General features: G+C 33.2%; 1 protein-coding gene across 2 annotated transcripts in view; it reads right to left on the bottom strand.

Annotated features, from left to right (window-relative positions):
• Nucleotides 1–493: 493 nt before the first annotated feature.
• The window catches only part of LOC123692052, a 37,591-nt gene continuing 16,044 nt past the window's right edge, over nucleotides 494–22,040 (bottom strand). The window contains exons 3-13 of one of the 2 annotated variants that reach the window (XM_045636677.1): nucleotides 20,679–20,787; nucleotides 19,750–19,774; nucleotides 19,512–19,667; nucleotides 17,160–17,304; nucleotides 16,620–16,846; nucleotides 12,480–12,984; nucleotides 10,828–11,019; nucleotides 4,078–4,194; nucleotides 3,241–3,753; nucleotides 2,987–3,166; nucleotides 494–1,133 (exon numbers count right to left, since the gene is read on the bottom strand). In XM_045636677.1, the coding sequence (XP_045492633.1) occupies nucleotides 3,029–3,166; nucleotides 3,241–3,753; nucleotides 4,078–4,194; nucleotides 10,828–11,019; nucleotides 12,480–12,984; nucleotides 16,620–16,846; nucleotides 17,160–17,304; nucleotides 19,512–19,667; nucleotides 19,750–19,774; nucleotides 20,679–20,787 (2,127 nt within the window). In that variant the 3' untranslated portion in view covers nucleotides 494–1,133; nucleotides 2,987–3,028. The remainder of the gene's footprint in view (nucleotides 1,134–2,986; nucleotides 3,167–3,240; nucleotides 3,754–4,077; nucleotides 4,195–10,827; nucleotides 11,020–12,479; nucleotides 12,985–16,619; nucleotides 16,847–17,159; nucleotides 17,305–19,511; nucleotides 19,668–19,749; nucleotides 19,775–20,678; nucleotides 20,788–22,040) is intronic. The other variant, XM_045636678.1, reaches the window with a different exon arrangement.

The following is a 22,040-nucleotide window of genomic DNA, read 5'->3' on the forward strand; positions in this document are numbered from 1 at the left end:
AATAGCTGGTATCTATACTAGCTTTCTCAGATTTCTCAGTCCTTATATTCCTGTGGGCGCTATTATTTATACCGTTAAAAGATAGCCTAAGTCACTCCCTATAACGACGAGCTACATTATGTCAGTGAAAATCGTTCCTGTCAAAATCGTTCCAGCCGCTCCTGAGATTAGCCGGAACAAACAGGGAACAAAAATTGTAAAAATTACTATTTTGGTACCTATAATTATGTACAGTGTATATGCATTGTAGTAAAAATTGGTTATTTAAATATTAAAAAAGGTCACTCCAATTTTATCATTGATATAGAATTAAGATTGATTGCTATTTTAAAAACCGTCAATATTAGGCTAGGTATTTTTCTACACAAACAAATGCGGTGAGCTAGAAAAGATCCAAAAAATGTAAATAGTTAACATCTACTCGTGTAAATAATTACTTAATTGGTTTACATTGTTAGGCAAATAGGAATTAGGGTTTAGAATAAAAGACTCATTTGAAATACTTATTTTTATTGTGTAAAATAACATTAATTATGACTTAGGTAAGTGTTCATAGATACTTCACAGTTCCAAAATTTTATTTTATTCCGATGCTCCACCAATGTCAGTCTTGCTTATGAAACTTAACATCAATTATTGTAAACTTTTTCAACATATACTACAGACAATTCATAATATTCTTTTACATTCGGTAAATAAGTAATCAAATATTTCATGGCTGTTATCGATGACTATACTTAAATACAACCAATTGAAATAACTAGTGATATAATATATACTTATATTTCTTATCTTCTCTCACATACATGAATTATTAAAATTATACATTTGCAAGCACATATTCTTACAACCCACCAAAAATGTATTAATTCCCAAACAAACTTTATTTCATATTTTTTGGTGATCTACATGACATTAATGAATCTTTAGAAAATGTTGCTTTTGTAAATTACATTGACGGTTCTTCATAAAAACATATCTACCAACTTGACCTCTATTAACAGTAGACACCTAACATAGGTTCACATCTAATTACACTATTAATTTGACTTGAATATTTTATTGGCTAAAAGGCCTAAAACTAACATAAATAATTTTAATAATCCATTATGTTATTATCGTTCTCCATCAGCCTGCAAACAAAGAGAAAACAACAATATTAGATAAGCTTTCATGATGTTTTGTTTATTGTACCAAAAAATGATTTACTTATCTATCGTTTAATTGTATCTGTCATTAAGTTATTAGAAATTCCATTTCATCGATGAGTTAATTAATAATACCCACAACTAAACTTGGTACCTAGATAATATATAGATATAAATTTAATATTTTGCGGCATTAGTTAGGACATGTATTATTTTATTATAACTACTCTAAAAAAGCTGCTAAAGAAAACTTTTAGGGTTCATACGCACTATGCGGGTAGCCGCATTGCGGGTAGCCGTCCGGCTGACCGCAGTATGCGGTTGCGAATGCGGCCAGCCGGATCGCGGGTAGCCGCAACATGTGGTTGAAGAACCGTTGCGATTTGCGGTCATGTCGATTCATTTCAAAGATGAAAATGGAAGAAGTTGCAGCTATTTACTACATTTACACACGTTAAGTAAAAAAGAAAAGCAAAGAAAGAAGTACTGGGTGCATCCTTATTTGCAAACACGAGATGAAAGCAAGCATTTTGCAACCACGTGCACACACTCACTCCATTTGCAGGCAGCCGCAGGGCGCAGACTGAACCGCACAATGCGTATAGCAATTAGCAACCGTCCGGCTGGCCGTCACTCGGGCCGCAGCTCTCCGAGCAACGAGCGATCTGCGGGTAGCCGCATCGCAGTGCGCATAGAAATGAATATTACGTACACAATTGTGCTTGCGGTCAGCCGGACGGCTACCCGCATAGTGCTTATGAACCCTAGTCTGAATAGCGATTATACTTAGCTTATTAAAAAAATGCACGAATTTTATTTTTAGCGAAAAATTAACGAATTGATTCACGAATAAGGTGAAGTTATAATTTGTAAGTTTTGTTATTTTTATGTAAGAAAAGTAAACCTTTATTTATCGGAAAAATTAAATGAACTCTGAAAGATAGGTAACCAAACTGTGAAAGGTGGCATATTCTTCATTCATAGGTCTTCCGAAAAGTCTTCGTCGAGACCTATCCAGCCACATCATTTAAAAAAACAACACCTTTTAGAAATGGTGCAGTTTAATAAAGAGCCTATTTTTTCATGAAACAGTTGATATAGGTACCTAACCAGTTTGTCATCGTCATGTTAGCCTACGTCCTATATCCGCAAAACGCTTTAGAATTGTCTAACACGGTTTTTTACAGCATTTAATGTCCATTTACACTAGGTATTGAAATTTTTCAGATAATATTTCATTATGTATAGGCAATTACATAATGAAATATTATCCCCCGGCCCCGTTAATATGACTAAGAAATATCAATCAAAGTAGGTACCTATATATGTATACAATACAATATATTAATATCTACAATTATTTTATGCTTTTCTTCGAGTAAATATACCTTAATATGGATGTGTAGGTATTGTCTAGACCTAGAGGCATCTATTCAATGCTTTAAATATCAAAATACCTGGTACATATTTTCCTTCTGGTAATACCCGTGAATTATGGAGTGAGTAACATAATAACAAAAGACACAAATAAACGAGAATATAAATGTATATTTGGGTGTAAACGACATTCAGTTTTTATATTGTATTTGCGATGTGCAAGAATTATCTACAAAATGATAACAACATAACATCTCATTAATAACTACACTTATATGACCAAGAACCATCACCTGTTTATCTATTTTATAATTAAATGTGAGGAAAAGTTAGTAGGGTGTTGATACATTAAGATGGACATAATTAACCTTAATCTGTTTCAAGAAGGGGTGATTTAATTAGTGAACAAAACTAATTGTGCTACCAAGTTCCAGGAGTATTTTTTTAATACATTCTTGTACCTATTTTTATTCTTTCATTAGAAAGGCGCAGGCATTGGACGATCAATGTTTGAATTTGGTTACTTTAGGTATGGTTATGGTTGGCGGTAGCGGTAATAAGTTGTTGCCATATCTAGCGTGAAAATTTTCATCTACCGAATCGATCTTAGTTAAGTTTCTAGTTAAGATACCATTACAATCCTGAAAGAAACAATAACTAAAGCGAATAAGCATCAAAATTACATTTATTTCTTCATTCATTTCAACAGACTTACCATGGCTTCAGTCTTTTTACGCAAATTTGACCTAGATAGCGTCATAGCTAATTCTGATTGCAGACGGCTCGTTATGGAATCTTCGTCTATGATTTGATGCCCATTCTTTTTAACATCTCCATTAAGAAATTCTAATTTTGAAGGCTCTCTTCTCGTATGCATGTTGTTTACATATTCTCCAATGGTAACGGATACTGGTCTGGAATGTTTTTTCATAGTGGCGGTTCCATTGGGAGCTTTACTAAAATAATTTGAAGGAGGTCTCGGGTGCAGGTTCGATGGATTTTGTAGTTTATAAGACTCCAAAGAATCTATATCAGCATTACCTTCAACATAATTCTTTGCTTTAATTGGTACAGGTATGTCTTTGTTATTGTAATCGGGTGTAGGAGTCCGATTAACCGATGCAACTTTTTTCCCATTTGGTGATTTTAAAAAATTCGTTTCATCTGTCTTTGGTTTTGGATCCCCATTTTTAGTGTCGCCGTTATGATGACCATTGGAGATAGGCATCTGTTAAACAAATAAAAAAAAAATAAACTGGAGACTGTTCATAATAGAATTCGTAAAATTATTTGAATCAAATTAATGTTAGGTAATGTGACCTAAATTGTTTGCGTCGAGTTTTGCTCATGAGATACAATTAAATTCAAATATATGAAGATACATTAATTAATTATTAAGATATGTGTATAAATTTGTCTTAATTTATAGGTTACCGGAACTAAACTTAACTTTATATATGAATAACTAAGAACAATTAAAAATAGCATACATAAGTAGCTACCTACTCCAATATATTATGTATTTCGATTAGCCGGTGATTTATATACTTACTGGAGGCGGTGGAGGTGGTTTCTCTGCATTATTTAGCCTTTCTTGGACGTGGTTTTCTTTCACATTTTCTGTTGACTCTTCAATGGATTTCCTTACTCGCAATGTGTGTTGCCGATCCTAAAAAGACATTGTCAATATTTGGTTGAGATCCTCTATATTTTCTATAACATCAAATATCAAATCTTTAATATAGAGAATTCGAAAGATTTTTAATAAAAGGGTTGTTCAGAGTTCACATCTCACTTGGTTTACGACTAAGGAGAGTCTTGCCTATTTATTAAACTCCTGATTAAGCTATAGATGACTGCGGCTTGCGACGATAATTTGTTTTTCTTTAAATATTGATATACTAGTGATAAATATTCCTCTGAAATACTTGTTGATGTCGTTTTTATAGGTATGTATAAAGCCTTTAAGTATAACGCATACTAGATAGTATAGATAGTATTAGATATAAGGATGAGTCATAGTTGGGAATAAATTTTATGTTTTGTTCTTGAATAAGTATATCAAAGTTTGCCAGTTGAGAGCTGTGATCAGTTTCAAATATTCGACAATCTGTGCAGAACGTAAGTACATACTTGACTAGTTGGTGGACAGCCTTTAAAAGGCTTTAGATCGTTAATCGCTTGAACGTTATTTCCACAAACGCAATAATGGCATAAGTATACTTGTTGATATTTAAATCAACATAATATAATATATTATGCAAAGGGTGTAAGTTAATTAGTTTACACGGCCAACTCTTATAAGTTAATTATTGCAGTAACAAATATAGAAAATAATGATTATACTAATTGCACGAGTAGGTATGTTGGTGACATAATTAGGATTTACATAACATAATGTGATTACAAATGGCAGAACGACACTAGAAATATATACCTATGTTCACCCTATGTTTCTTCTTTTTCTAAGTAGAGTCTTAAAGTAAAGTCTTAAGTCTACTTTTTTTTCAAGGATTCAAATGCAAAGATGCTCTATGTTCCAACCAAGTTTTATTTACTTGATGATATCTATAGCAAAGTAAAACATCGTGATAGTGATGTAACAAGGAGAAATGAAACAATTGTTTTAGTTATTTAGATTTCAGCTTTACATTCGAAAAGGAAAGAGTTCACTAAACCAGTTTCGGCCGCGTTAGTTCAATCCTTTTCTGCGAAACACTTTCAACCTTATAGGTAAATAAACTTTAAACCTCTGCAAGTTCACCTTGTCCTTTTTTTGTAAATTGAATTGCTAATTTATTTCTTCATATGGCTCATCATTTAGTTTTTTATATGTAAAGTTATGTAATATGTATGAAACGTAAACATAAATAGTTGCATAATTAATAACTTCCACTGCAGATCTGTATGCCCTTAATGCATCATGTAATATTACGGTAAAACCTATTCTAATAAACCCAAGAGCAAACAGGTAGGTGACGTCAAGGTAAGTATCGCGGACGCGGTATCGCTCAGCTCAAAGTGTAACTAATGTCTAACTTTTTGTGCTGTGTTTAATGTAGGTATGTAATTCCGACGCGTTATTTGGAACTCATTACCGGATGACGTAATTATTAGTAGCTTAAAATGTATAATTTAACTTAAAAGTGATGCGTTAGCGAGCAGCCAGCAAGAACATTCCTTCCGATGGCTATTCCAATATTCGAAGCACCGGCATGTTGCGAAAAAAAATAATGAAATACTTAAGCTTATCAATATGAAAAAATGTTGTGTGGTTTTAGGAAACCACGGTAAAAGTGAAACTGTTCGAACGGTTCCGAACACTGCTTTGTGTAGCGCATGTCGCGTGTCGGTCGGCTGCCGAGTAGGTATACCTACTCGGCAGCCGCGATACACGCGACATGCGCTACACAGACCAAAAAGTTTGAGACGATGTAATAAAAGTTTCACTTTAAAATATGTTTCATGTTTTGCTGTCATTCATACCTGAAAGTTATCTATTGTAAATTGTAATCTATCCGATAACAACTATATAGTATGTATGACAAATTTCAGTATCAATATTTTTAATAAAAATACCGCTTTATTTTTTATGCAAGGATGATAATTTTATTAAGCCTATAAGGAAAATTATGGCTTGTCTTTTATGTTTATGTTTATTTCATGATAGTTTAATATTCCATAATATTACCTACAAAGTTGTTACTACCTAAGTTTAACTTTATACACTTACTTCATAGCACTGAATGCTGAAGAGAGGCTTAGATTTGTGACTCTTCTTCATATTTGGAAAACTCGGAAAACCCACTACACTTTACCTATCATAGAAATGACGACAGAATTCACTGTTAATTTAAGCATTTCACTAAAGCGTAAATAATGCACAGAAGAACGAAGTGTGTTAATAAAGGCAAGAACGCGTGAAGGTCGGAGATAATTTTTCCAATAGCGAGGAAATCGGGGACTTTTCTGAGGCGTTTGGCTGTCGAGTGCGGTGAGGTGCGACTGTTAGACGACTGTGTTGTGGCGCGGCGGTGCGCGTCGGCGACGGATGCGGCGCGGACTGCGGCGACGGAGGCGCGGAGGAACGGTGCGGTGGTCGCGGCCCCGGCGTTATCAGTGCACGGCACAATCGTACGAAATCACTGTTCCATTAACTTGTCGAAGTGTGGTTTTACAGTCATGCAGAAAATCGATGATTTATTGCATCCGAGTTTACGATGCAAAAGTTAAATGAACATTAAAAAAGATTTTGATTTGGTGAATATTCTTCTAATAATATCTGTCTCATTTTGAATCAAATAAATTGAAATAAATTATTATCAAATAAATTTAAAAGTTGTAAATACAATGCTAGGTAGGTGGAACAGACAACAACGGTCAACACTAATCACAAAGATGTAAACTTTGTAAATTTTTTAATTGTTTAGATATTAAATTGTATTCTTCATCTAAGCGAATTATGGGTTTTATTTTGAGTTAACATTTTTCATCCTTGTATGTGAATACTATAATAGTTAATCATGCAGGCTGCAAGGCTCAGATTTATTTTTTCATAATTTTAAAGAACATCGATTTTAATGCACCTTACCATCGATAACACCATTGCAATCAATATCTAGGTATGCCAAATTGCTCCGAGCTATGCCAATACTTATTGACAAATACAAATTAATGTTTGTGGGAAAATGTAATCAGACCGGAGTTTTTACGAAGCCAGCCATACTGCGAAATGCAAGAAAAAGTAATAGTATTCATGTCACAATTGTAGTAGGTACCTAGATCGACGATAATTTTTGTGAAAGACAATTTTATGTTCTGAGCCGTCAGCACCGCGCCGCGCCGCGCCGCGCCGCGGCCGGCCATAGGTCGCATTGAGGGTGGAGCCAAAAGTTTTAATGACGCCCTTTGACCACGGTATATTTCGTATTATTTTCTTTTAATATTTTTCTTAACATTTATTAACATTTATTAGCCTATTCGTCATAAGTTAAGTAATGGGTAAGTAAAGTAAATTTCATGACATTTTACTACGAACAAATATTTATATTATATAGGTAGAGTAACCACTCTACTCTCTACCATAAAGCCAGCACCCGACACCCGTATGCACTTAGGTACATAGAGGTAAAGAAAAATTGTAGATATTGCATAGTGCTAAAGAATAAAATTATGAATGAAACTAAAAATATAAAATGCAGGATTAGAAATAAGTTTATGTTAAAAAATGTAAAACTACCGTGTTACAGCCCTACTCTATTGTTGGCAGGAATAAGTAATAAATGTTGTGGTTTTATAAGTTTCCCAGCAAACCGTTGATGAACAGAAATGCAGACTGAAAATAACGTTTCTTTAGAAATATATAGTTATTAATTATTATTGAAAAACACCTACAAAAAATTATTTATCATTATCACTACTGATAAAAGTGAAGGTGAAAGCACTTCATATTTATTATAAAAGTTATGTACCTACTTAGATAAAATGTTCGTACATAGGTTCAGAAGAAGTTTGTACAGTACCTTAAGCAAAATTAGACTGAGACAACGCTCTTTTTCAAAAAAAAAAACAATAATTTAATGAAGTCACAATTAAGTACATGAAATTGTTTCAGTGAAGTGGAATTCGCTATACCTACAACACAACAAAATTTATAGCTATACTTTTAAATATAATTTGAATTATTTTTATTGATATTCAGATTTCACTTGCATAACTATCTACGAAGCTATGCAGTACGAGATTTAAAACAGTAATAATAAATTAATAATACATTCTAGTTATTTACAAGTTAACGCCCCAATAGGTACACATTTATGTAATTGTTTGTGTCGAAGCCTTGTCGAAGTTGAATTCGTTTCGTAAAAATAATTATGTAATTTATTGGTCAAACATGTCAGCACTTAATTTAGCTATTTAGGTAATTATTGTTCATGTTGAATTTTATTACTTTAGATTTTATAAAGATAATTTTTACGAATTGTTTTAGAGTAGGTATTATTACACTTTTGAAATAGTCAATTTGTAGATATATTAAGTAGAAGAGACCTTGTGAATTTTATGTATTTACAAGTCGAATTTGATTATTTACCTTGCAAATATGCAAGTTTTGTACCTCCGTGCCACAGAATACATATTAGTAGCTAAACGTGCGTGCACAACCTTTAAAAATTTACTTAAATAAATTCTAATCACAAAATATTTTTTATGGACATAAGTATGTATTTATTACATATTATTTCGGCTAAAAACGTGAGCCGCTTCTAATTCATTCGCACATACTTGAAAATTTCTCTCGAAATTTTACACTTATAAAGAAAGACATTTTTAACAATGGCTTTAGAATTAACTCGCAATTAACCTAATTATTCTTGCATATTACGTAACGATTGCTAGCATTTCGCTTATTCCATATTGTGTAGATATGTTTACGAAGTTTCAAACGTTGGATGTTTATTTTTTATGGCTACAAACAAGTTACGTGAACAATAGATTCCTTCCGAGTACGTGTCTTTGTTAAAGGAAAACTGTAATCATGATACTTTATACAATGAGACATGCATGTCGTAGGTATAGTAAGTAAATACGAAGACAAACATCCGAGAAGCATTTTCAGAAAAAGGTATAGACATTAGAAACACCTCTCTAAATATGTTGTACATTTCATATCAGATGCAGTAACAAACAGAAAATAATTACAAAAATAATTTAATTATTTTCTAATATTACGTGCGTAACATTACTTATGACAATAGAGAGAGCTAAAAATTATTGTGTTTTTATTTTTTATTTTGTATTAATTATAATTTATAATGCACTTTAAATAATGCAAACCTATGCAAACACATAATATGTAACCTAATTTCATAAAAATTGCTGTGCTGTAATGTAAACTAAATTACTTACCTTTTATATTTTTACTAACTGATAAATGATAATAATATATAGAGATACTATACTGTTTTGTAGTACAATAAAATATAAATTAACAGATTATGTAATAAGTAAATATCTTATAATATTATGTACGAATAGGTAAAATACCTACCTACGTAGCAGCTAAGAAAAAAGAGTAGATGACTGATGAGTTTGATAATGAATAATGTGTAGTTGATATTAAACTGAAGCAACGAAAACCAAGTGAAAGAGCAGGAATGTACTATTTTTTAATGGAGCCAATGCAAGAACATCAACATTTGACATCGCTAAACATAAAACAACAACTAAGCAAAATGCTTCATAAGGCTTCATAAATCCAAAAGTGCACGCCTCATAATCTCATCCTTTACAATAAAATTGATTATTTATAAAGAGTACACTATAAATATAAAAAAGAAATAAAATAAAACAGTTGGAAAAGTAAAGAAAGCGGTACCGTAATAATTGAGCTATTTTTCTTGTGGCCCCACCTAGATGTGAAACTGCGCAGGTTTAAGGGACTGACTACCAACTTATTTTTTTAAACCTTGGCTTATAGTATAAAGAATCGAGTTTATAGTGGTGAATTTTGAGTACACTATAAATATAAAAAAAAATATAAAAAATAAAGAATATAATATATAGATATAGTTATACTAAAATTATGGAGAACAGTCGATATTTTTTTTTGTTTATTTAATAACAATTAAACCACATCGAATCAGACCCTGAAAAATGAAAGGGTTCTATTCCTGAGCATACTCAAGCGTAAGAGAAAAAAAAAGACTCGATTAGTAAAGTATTTCGGTCGCTATCGTGTTAACAAGAAAATCCTCCGCACATACAGACACACGGACGTCCAAGACAGAACTTTTTTAAACTGTTTTTTAACTAGTTTAAATAACAAAAATGACATCAAAAATATCATGAATGTTAAAAATAGTGTTTTTTCTTAATATGTGTGTGTATGTATTATCTTACAAGTGCAATGTATGATACATAAAGACATTTTAAGTTTGAAAAATCAGATGTTTTGCGCGAAGTGACAGTAGTACCCACCTCAACGCTTCGCTTATGAGGCGTGCAATATTATGTAATCGTATTGCGAAATATATAAAACTCAAAGGTATATATATAGATATAGTGATCTATCAACGCACAGCTCAAACCACTGGACGTATCGGGCTGCTATATTTGGCATGCAGGTAGATGTTAGGACGTAGGCATCCGCTAAGAAAGAATTTCCAGAAATTCTTGCGGGAACGGGAAAAAACGGGGATGCACGTACAAAGTCGTGGGCGGAGGCTAGATGCGAAATAAGAATAAATTATGGCATATATACCTAAGTTTCAACGTTAATAATATAAAATGAAGTATTACTCACCATATTATTTTCAGTGTCGTTTGCTATGCACTTTTCATTTTCTAGATTTGCAAACATTTTCCTGTGAACTTTCTTAAATTCATCCATAAGTGCATCATGGTGTTTTTTCTTATCGTCTTCAACTGGTTTTGTGGCACTTACTTTTTTAACTGGTATAATTGGTTCTTTATCAAGTGACGTCTTTTTCATATTCTTGAAAAATAAATATACATTAGTGATATAAAGTAGGTACCTCCTTTTTACATATCTGTTACAGTTAAATATTGTGTGACTGTCAAATTTAATGATATGATTGACGTGTGATAAAAAATATCATTATACAGTAATCCAAAAGTAATAATGCGCATAGAAATCTTCGTCACTGTTCGGCAACTGTCATATTCTCGGAGAGTCCGAAGATGATATCTATATAGAGCGGTTAAATGCATTTTCTTCATGCATAATTTAGTCAAATTATATGTTTTGTGCTAAAAGAGATTAATATGTATTTGTAGGTAAGTAACGATTTTGTTTCGATAATTCCTTGTAAGTAAATAGCGAGTATAACCCTCCGATTGCGAATATATTATCTTTGTTGGATTGATTTATGGTACTTTTAAAGTGTAAGCATGGAAGAAAAGAAGGTCAAAATAATACAAAATTTATATTGTACTAGCTTTCCGCCTGCGGCTTCGCCCGCGTTTTCAAAGAAAAACCCGCATAGTTCCCGTTCCCGTGGGATTTCCGGGATAAAACCTAGCCTATGTTACTCGTGGATAATGTAGCTTTCGAATGGTGAAAAAATTTTTAAAACCAATCCAGTAGTTTATGAGCCTATTCATCACAATCAAACAAACAAACAAAGTTTTCCTCTTTATAATATTAGTGTAGATAAAGTATGGTTTTCAAACACAGGTTTATATTTAAACCGTATATGTAAATCTTATCATTAAAATCTCAGTTCAAAAGTATTTACAGTACTGATCATTCTTCAATATTATGACAATTACAAAAAAAATAAAAACAATCAAAATCAGGGATTATCTTTATTTCTGACATTTTAGATACATCGGAACTCTTCTTCATTTTCACTTTCCCTACTGCCATCACCTGTGTAAATCATTTCATCGATTAATTCAATTCACCTTTAAAAACAAATCCAAGAAGGGTACGTAATAGCAGCTCTATATAATTCCACACAGAGAGAACACGTGCAGTCACCACCAATATTTAAAGACAACTGAGGGATTTTTGAGTTTTTTGACTGACAGGCTACCGTCACCTACCACCCGATTTGTTTTTGATTGTGTATGACCGTGAATTGACTTCTATTTCTTTTGAAAAAGGTGTAAAATGCAAGTTCGTTGTTTAGGGCTCTTACGATTCAATGATTCGAGTGTCTTCGGAAATACGACAATTAGCGAAGATTTGCATGTGCATTATTAATTTTGGATTACTGTACATATTTTACGTATAATTGTAAAAATAAACTTGTTACTTCGACATTGGTCGTATTTCTGTATACCCACTACCTGTAAAGAATTAGATGATTTAAAAATCACCCATAAGTAGACTTAACGTACCTATCGAGAAAGATCTCGATAGTGCCTCGAATTCATTTTGCAATCGATTTTAGAAATGATTATTCATAACATTTAATTTTAATAACTTACCAATTTTCTTCGTTGTATCTCCTCTACAATGGCACTCGATAACGTAGCAGAACTTGCTATACTGGTTGTGTCCAAATTCATATCATTCTTAGGCGGTATCGGATAATTACAATGTGCTTTTCCACTCTGTGTGGAATTCACATTGTGGTGTACTTCTACAACTATTGTCTTTTTGTCGTTTTCTCTGTTCGTCTGACTCGACGTGTACAAGGGTTTCTTCGATGAACTGTTGTCGTAACTACACTGTATAGTAGCCCCGTCTTCAGTCAAATTTATTATCGTTCTATTTAATTGAGTCGTATTTTTGGGTGGTTCGTATTCACTTTTTACTTTATTATTAATCATATGGGTCTTATTTTCATAGGTGTGAGGATTATTTGGTATACTAGGACTGTCGTAATCGGGTTCGATGTCTGACGGCGCATCGAAATTATGTATGTCACCATTTTTCCACTCGAAATCCAAGCTATCCCACGTTCTTCTTTTCATTCTGTTCATTGTTAGTCTAAAATAATAACATGGAAATTGACACAATTAATTATAGTTATGAATATGTTTAATAAACTTAGATCCATAGAAATTATGATGTTTTGTTATGAGTGTAGATTGCATAATAAAGAATGAAACATTTGGATAATGGGAAATAAATAATTAATTAAATGTGTAGAAATGTTAATAAGTTGGTATATAGAAACTTTTATAAAGAATGCACATCCCAGTATTAAATCCTTAATTTTGAATAATATCTATTTGTTTTTAACCGACTTCAAAAAAAAGGAGGAGGTTATCAATTCGGCCGGTATATATATTTTTTTTTTTTTTTTTTTTATGTATGTACACCGATTACTCCGAGGTTTCTGAACCGATTTACGTGATTCTTTTTTTGTTCGATGCGGGATGGTGTCGAATTGGTCCCATAAAAATTTTATTCGGCTAGGCCCAGTAGTTTTTATTTTATGAGCATTTTTGTCTGTACTCGATGACTTAATTGGAATGTAGCAAGTAACTTTGATTCACTTCCCGGTAACCGATTGAGCTGAAATTTTGTATACGTATGTAAATTGGATAGCGATGAAACATTATCATGACATAGAGCTGATTTGATGATGGAATCGGAAGGTGGCCATAGGAACTCAGTAATATATTGACTCAACTTTATCGAGTTTGGGCTCGTTTGATTCGTGTTGAAAATAACACTAAAAAACCGGCCAAGTGCGAGTCGGGCTCGCGCACAAAGGGTTCCGTAGCAGCAAATATAATAAACTTATTATGTCAATTTATACACCTCGTAAAAAGTACCTACATTATAAAGATTTTATATCATCGCGGATTTTTAAAGGTGTACAATACTGTAGTATATTTTTTGATCTATCTTATAAGGTTCAGCCATCGTTTTCAGTGTAAGCACAATAACTTAACCAAAATTACAGTTAAATCAACCTATCTCAAAAACTATAAGAGATACTTTGATCAAACCAAAAATCGTTGAAAGAGTTAATTAGCATGCATCACCTCTATTTTTTTTAGAATTTTATACCCCGTAGTTATAAAAATAGAGGGGGGGGGACATACTTTTTACGACTTTGAGAGCTGATATCTCAAAAACCGTTCACTTTAAGAAAAATGTTTTTTAGAAAACTTTATATCATTTTAAAAGACCTTTCCATTGATACCCCACACGGGTATGTACATCGAAAAAAAAAATTTCATCCCTCAGTTACATGTATGGGGGGCCCCACCCCCAATTCTTTTTTTTACTATTTAGTGTCATATTTTTGTAGCGGTTCATACAACACATATTCCCATCAAATTTCATCACTGTAGTACTTATAGTTTCCGAGTAAATCGGCTGTGACAGACGGACAGACGGACAGACGGACAGACGGACATGACGAAACTATAAGGGTTCCGTTTTTGCCATTTTGGCTACGGAACCCTAAAAGTATTAAATAAAATTAACTGCGTTAAAAACAACCGACTTCAAAAACGGAAAAGTAAAAAATAAAAAAGATTTGATATTATTAATTACTACATATTATTTAGATGTGCTATTTATTAAATAGGTTTGAAGTCGGTGCCAAACACTAAGCACTTAGTATTAAGCCCGTGCACCGACATCAAACCTATTTAATAAATAGCACATCTAAATAATATGTAGTAATTAATAATATCAAATCTTTTTTATTTTTTACTTTTCCGTTTTTGAAGTCGGTTGTTTTTAACGCAGTTAATTTTATTGTGAATGTGCTACACCATCAGGCTTAAAAATAAAATTAGCATGCAGAAATGACGCTTTACAATTGATAATGTAAAATGATGATGCTTGTTTATCACTTTTAATAGTGTGAGATGGATATGTGATAATATACCTACATATTTATCTAAGAGCCGGAATCACCAATAATTTTAAACCCAAAGAAATAAATGTACATGAATCGAGTTTAAACAAGACTAGAAGTGCATTTCATCACCCTAAGTTCAAGTAAAACTACCTTAGTTTAAGATTATACACTGTAATCGAATCTAAAGCTGTTACACTTTTTTAAGCAAAAATTAGTTCTGATAAAAGTGCTGCATCTTAATCTTATTGGTAACATCGGCTCTAATAACCAGTCATCCATACTTTATACATAATATAATATATTGACCTTTTCAAAGTGTAATAAAGCTTTTCAAAGTCTACTCGTGAAATAACAGATAACAGCAGCTTTCTTCGCGACATTGACAAACCTACCACGAAATCAACATTTCGGAACACTGTCACTTTACCTTTTTGACTCGTACTAAACATAGTCCATTGAAAAGTTACATTTGGGGTTGCATTTCTTAGAGGACGCAATTTTATTTTTTTGATGTGTAGAGGGGGTTAGTGTGAAGCTATCACCAAGTTTGTGGGGTCGCCATCCTTGTCCCACGGCCGCCATCTTGAAAATAGCGGCTGAAATGGATTTTACGATATATCTCTTAAACTGTTTATCTGATAAAAAATAATTGTTAACATTATTTGTTGCAAATTAAATTCTCTACATTTTTGGTCTAGTAACTTTTAGTCGTAAAATTATAAATTAGTGTTATAAGTGAAAATGTTCAGAAATTAAAGATATTTATATTTTTCAATAAAACTTTGTTTTATCATTTTACGAAGAAATGATATCAGACCATTTTTGTAGATTGTTTTTCGAGGAACAACTTTTACATACAACATTTTTTCATAAAGTCAATAGCTAAGGTTTTAAAGCGCTCCGAAATTAGTACTATTTTTCAGTACTCTTAGCTATACGTTATACATATATTTTGTGTGTACTAATAATTATTTGTCATCAGTAATTGGTTTTTTTTTGTTATTATAATATTTTTAATAATTAATTTTGCAATATTATTAATAATTAATTATTGAACCTTTTCTCCACCACCCAGGAGGTAGAGTCTGGAAGCACGTTTTTGAATGTTCTGTTCTTGCAGTGCTGCAAGGAAAAGAGCCAATAGCCAATATATGTATAGTTAAGAGTACTGAAACATAGTACTCACTTCAGAGCGCTGTAAAACCTTAGCTATTGACGTAATTAAAAAATGATGTATGTAAAAGTTGTTCCTCGAAAAACAATCTATAAAAATGGTCTCATATCATTTCTTCGTAAAATGATAAAAAAACAATTTTATCGAAACATTTAAATAGCTCTAATTTCTGAACATTTTCGCTTATTACTTTTTTATTTATAGTTCTACGACAAAAAGTTACTGGACCAAAGTTGTAGAGAATTTAATTTGCAGCAAATAATGCGAACAATTTTTTTTATCAGATAAATAGTTTAAGAGATATATCGTAAAAACCATTTCAACCACTATTTTCAAGATGGCGGCCGTGGGACAAGGGTGGCGAGTGGCGACCCCACAAACTTGGTTTTAGCTTCACATTGAACCTCCCTACACATCCAAAAAATAAAATTGCGTCCTCTAAAAAACGCAAGGTTAGGCCAAAAAAATGTAACATTTCAATGGACTAACAATATACATAATATTATGCTTACTTGTACTCGTACTATACTTACATTGAAAGAGTACATATTTTGTAAGTAATAAGTTCTTATAAAGCATTATAAAAATATAAGCGATTATCTTATTTTTACGGGGGATACGTACCTATCTGCTCTATCAGCAGCTTCCTCCGCGACACTCGCGAGCCTCCTGCGCAGCGCGGCGGGGGGAGCGAGCGGCACCACGGGCGCCACTGACGCGGGACTGCGCTCCCCCGCGGCGGAGGACGCGGAGCTGTTGTAGCCGGAGCTCTCTGGAGACACCAGCTCGGCGCCCGCGCCCTCACGCACTATTAGTTCCAGGCGACCGCTCACTTTCATGGCTGATACGGCCTGTATGTGAAATCAAGATAATACGAATTGGATTGAGGGTAGGTGATGAAAAATAAAAAATCAATATTTAAAAAAAAACTAACGATATAATTTTAATTAGTTTTTGAACCATTTGTGTAATTGGTGAGACAATATGTACTGACCATATTCTAATTTCTTTACAATTAAAGATGTTTAGTGATTGCAAATGAGTAGGTAATGACCATGAGGTGCGAGGGCTAACCCAATATTAATAGACGGATGCTGGAGATAGAGATATACTGACATGAAAACTAAATAACTATGTATTAAAATATGACTGATGATCACGTACCTCATTAAATGATATGTTAGAGAAATTTAGACCATTGCAGGACAATATTTGGTCGCCGGGCCTTAAGCCAGCTTCTTTAGCGATGCCGCCTTCGCGAACAAATTGCACAAAAATACCGGACTTCCAATCCGGGCCTTTGCATATTCTGGAACAAAAAAAAATATTAACCAATAAGATTCAGCAGACGGACACATCGGAAAAAATATTTATTTGGGGTCCATTTGTTTGCAATCTTATAACTTTATGTATGATAAACGAATCTAAGTATATCTAAGTTTTTTTATTTAGTTTTTGAAATAACCCTTATTAATGTATTTTTAAATATGTATTTCGTGAGCATAAGGGTGCGTTTCCACCAGTGTGCGAGGATGCGTACTTCGTAGCGAGCGCGAGGGATGTGTTTGTAAAGAACCAATGTTATCAGTCATCGGGCCGCCCTAAAAATATAAAAGACGCTATTTTTGTGATCGACAAATTTTGAACTTTTTCACGTAGAGAAACAGCGGTTAGCCGTTGGTATTCAATTACTATTGTTTAATTAGACTCCTCATCATCCATGTAGTACTGAACGACACCTATTTCTTCATAGCATTTTGTATATTAATATCTCTTTTTACTGATATATTTTGTACCAAATATGAGGTTATAAGAAAAATATAAGAGTTCAGTTTTTTCCTCTAGTGGTTCGAAACCTTAAAAGCGACATCTAAATAAAATGTAGCCCGATATTCTAAAAAATGTCAATGGTTGTTAGGTATTTGTGTAGCGTATCTGGGGGCACGGTAGTGCCCCCGCCAAGACGAGCAAAGCGAACAAGCGAATACCGTGCCCCCAGCCAAGACGAGCAAAGCGAACAAGCGAAGCGCACGGGCACTACCTACCTTTTCTCGAAGCGCTTCGACGTTTTTTTGAACCCTCATAACTTGGGTTTGGATTATGCTAGATCAACAAAATTTTCGGTATATATTGCCAATAGCGGACTTATTGAAAATATTAAGTTTTAATTACATTAGCTTTTATACTTCAGATTTTATTTATATCTAAAAAACGCTAATTTCGTCACTGACTCACTGATGATCATCAAAATTCTTAAGGTATTTCCTAATGTCCTAGAAAGCTGAAATTTTGTATGTAAGCTAGTATTAGCACACAAACAACAAAAAAATTATAAAACTTGTAACTTTCATCCCCCAACCCCTTAAACTAGGGAATGGGAGTTTGTATGAGACCTGTAATTTTAAATTAAATTTTGATGACGCTAGAGGTCTAATCTAATAATAATCTAAAACTTGGTTCCCCTAGATATATATATACATATATGCATAGGTACTCCTTGTTAAAAAAAAAATTAAAAATTTAACCGACACATAAAATTTTGTTACAAACAACTTACAAAAAGAAATGAAATCCCACCAAAAACATTTTCATGTAAAATGTTGCCAAGACGAGCCCATATGACTCGCACTGTGAAAAAGTTATCAGATCCCATGTAGAGCCAAGCTTCTAACACTACACGCCCTAACTCTACAAGGCCTAACTTCACAAACTCTACACCTTAGTCAAAATATGTGGCTTGGCCGTTCGTTACTACAAGAACTATTGTAAAACACAAAAGTAATGAACAGTGAATTAATTAATTTTTCACCTTACGCCGATGTGAATGTAGCGAAATGGCCAAGCCACATATTTTGACTAAGGTGTAGAGTTTGTGAAGTTAGGCTTTGTAGAGTTAGGGCGTGTAGTGTTAGAAGCTTGGCTCTACATGGGATCTGATAACTTTTTCACAGTGCGAGTCATATGGGCTCGTCTTGGCAACATTTTACATGAAAATGTTTTTGGTGGGATTTAGGTTTCTTGTTCTATAATTGTATCCAAATACACAAATAGAATTCATTAAAAAATTTTTGACTTGAGAAAATTTCATGTATTTGCACATTATCGGTTATCCACATTAAGTACCTCAAACAATCAGTACCTAAACACGGAAAGGAAATTGGCATGTCCGAAAAGCAAAATATTCGAAGTTAGGTCTAAAACTCTAAAGTTAAAGCTGCATTGGATGCTTATGCTGTTTTAGTGGAAACAAATATCGGCTATCGGCTCTCTCTGAGTTCTCTGACTCTAATGTTAAAATATTTTAAAAGGTTCTTTAATAATGTTGAAACTAAAATTTTGAGAAAGTGTAATCTCCATTACCCTTGAACTGTATTTCAATACACTAGCGCTTTTCTTATCTACAAATTGCGAAGTGCTAATTCACAACGAGGTGACAATATTTGGATGCCATTCAAGGCAGACTACAAAATTAATTACTCTTACTATAAAATCAGATAGTAACCGTATTTTGCTTACCCGCAGCCAAGCTTAGCTCTTGGAGGTACTAAGATAGAAAGTCTTAAGTCTGGCAGATGATCTGTATTGTGGCAAAGGGTGGGCGAGGAAGACACTTCTGATGCCAGTGAAGAACGCTCAGATACAAACTGCCATGAAAGAGGCTCGTATTCTTTTCTGGAAAATTAAATGATAAATTTAATCTTTGCCAATTATTCAGTAATTACAAAAAAAAATGTTGTTCAAATGTTATACTTACTCCCTTATAGGCAGCATCCCCACATCTAAAACGAGACAAAAATATAAATGATTATTTCGTTAATAACATTAATAATGGAGGCATTAACATAGCTGAAGTAAACGATGTGGTATTCCGCACAATCATTTAAAATACCAAAGAGAAAGCCTTCAACAGTGGCCTTAATAAGATCTATTTGCAATCACTGTTTTATTTCAATTCCATATACTTACCTACTCTGCATGTTGATAGTAAACATACATACATACCTAGTATAGATATAAGAAATGTGACACGATGATATATTATAGTAAGTATATTTCATGCTAATCAGAAGTCTACCTATACGTATATAATCGGATACAAGATGAATGTGCTTGCTGACAGAAATAACGGACACGCGAGCATTATATAATGTAATGTAAGATCGGTCTATATAAAAAGTCTTACGCATGATTTCAAAGTTATGCGAATAAGAAAGAGTAGGTATGTTTTTGCGCCATAAGGATGTTTGCATAAAAAGCAAGATAAGTTCATATCAATACTGATTATATCAAATTACCTACGTACAAACATAATAAGTAATGTTCGTAGGTGTTGGTAAATATTTTACCTTTTCATTTTAACTCTTTAAAAGGTCCCATCGATATTGCCTACCGACACCTGCAACGATTGAAGCAAGGTCACTCGATTGTCTCATAAGAGAAACAGACCAAGAGAATTGTGACTTTCGGCCGCTTTCATAGGAACTATTATTTCCGTAACTAGAGCATAATGAATTATCAATAATAAATCTGAATGTACTTATAAAATGCCTATTTGAGACTGATATTCCAACTGATCAAAATAAACAAAAAACCCCATTGAGTTTACGTTTATTTCTTTACGCAGACGACCTTAGCTAATGGCTAGTCGTGAGTTATTGTAACGGATATCATAATCTCACTCACGTCTAACTTTGATCTTGAGCCTGGACTGCGACATGATGTAATGGACCAGCTCGGCGTGCACGGCGTCGTCCACGCGATTCCCATTCACGGTTACCAACTGGTCACCAACCTGGAATTTATTACAATTATATTTGGAATTAGGAAGTGAAGCTTGTCTTACAATTACGATTTATAAATCTTACATTTCCATTAGATGGACTTTTCACTAAAAGCTCATACATATATTTAAGTTATTTCCAAGTAGATATAGGTACTTGACTTTAGTCGTAATGAAGCTAAACTGGCATTGAAGCGGTATAGTATGTACCTAGGTTCCTAATGTAAAATATGAATTGAAAGTATATGTATGCAGCACATAATATTTCAATAAAAAAAGTTGCACTTCTTATTTAGCAGAGCATAGAATACCTAGTTTATTACCTACTATTTCTAAAATTATTTACAAACATGAATAAATAACAACAGACAAACCATCTTATCAATGATAACGTGCAATTCAATAGCTATCTACGATAATATGTCAGCTCTATTAAACAACTAGTACATAATGAAATTCATGTTCAACCGAAAGTAATAAAACACAACATAGCTCATCAATGAGTGACGTCACACACACGCGACGCTCATATCAGCCACGTCTCGAGATGACGAAATCACTTTCTTTACGTTCTTGGACGTACGCCAAGAAGCCGGACGGCTCGCTCATGGCCTAGATAACGGACAACTTTCGTTCAGACTTTCGTACTACCTCGTCTTTTTAGGGTTCGATACTGCTTACCCATGAGAACCCTTCTAAATCTATGTAATAGAGTAACTTTAAAATGTTATATGAGGCACTCCTGAAATTGCAGGGCAACAATAGACTTGTTACATTATTAAAATTTCCTGTTTAAAACAAAAAAAAAATACAAATTAAACATTTAATTATAAAAATACCCATATTCTCTGCTCTGCAACTAACTTATAACTAAGTTGAGTTGGGTATCGGGTAGTAACTAGATCAATTAAGTTAAGGTTAAAGTAATTTATAATTATAACGTTAAGATTATTATTTACTATACGTATAACTATTCGTTTACAGCTGTACCTACGTATCAATATTAATGTGAAGAACCCACTATATAAAATTTAAGGCGAACTTAAACGACTTTTGAAATATGTGGTAAATTGCCAGACTATACTACTATGCCAGACATGCTCTGGGGATATTTTGTGACCTCTCCAAGGCATTTGACTGCGTTGAACATTGTACTTTGTTACGTAAACTTAATCACTATGGAATTACAGGAAAAGCCCAGAACCTCATAGCGTCATACCTGCATGATAGGATACAGACTGTAGTTGTTAATGGAGAACGTTCTA

This window comes from Colias croceus, chromosome 5 (genome assembly GCF_905220415.1).
Source record: "Colias croceus chromosome 5, ilColCroc2.1".
NCBI lineage: Eukaryota > Metazoa > Arthropoda > Insecta > Lepidoptera > Pieridae > Colias > Colias croceus.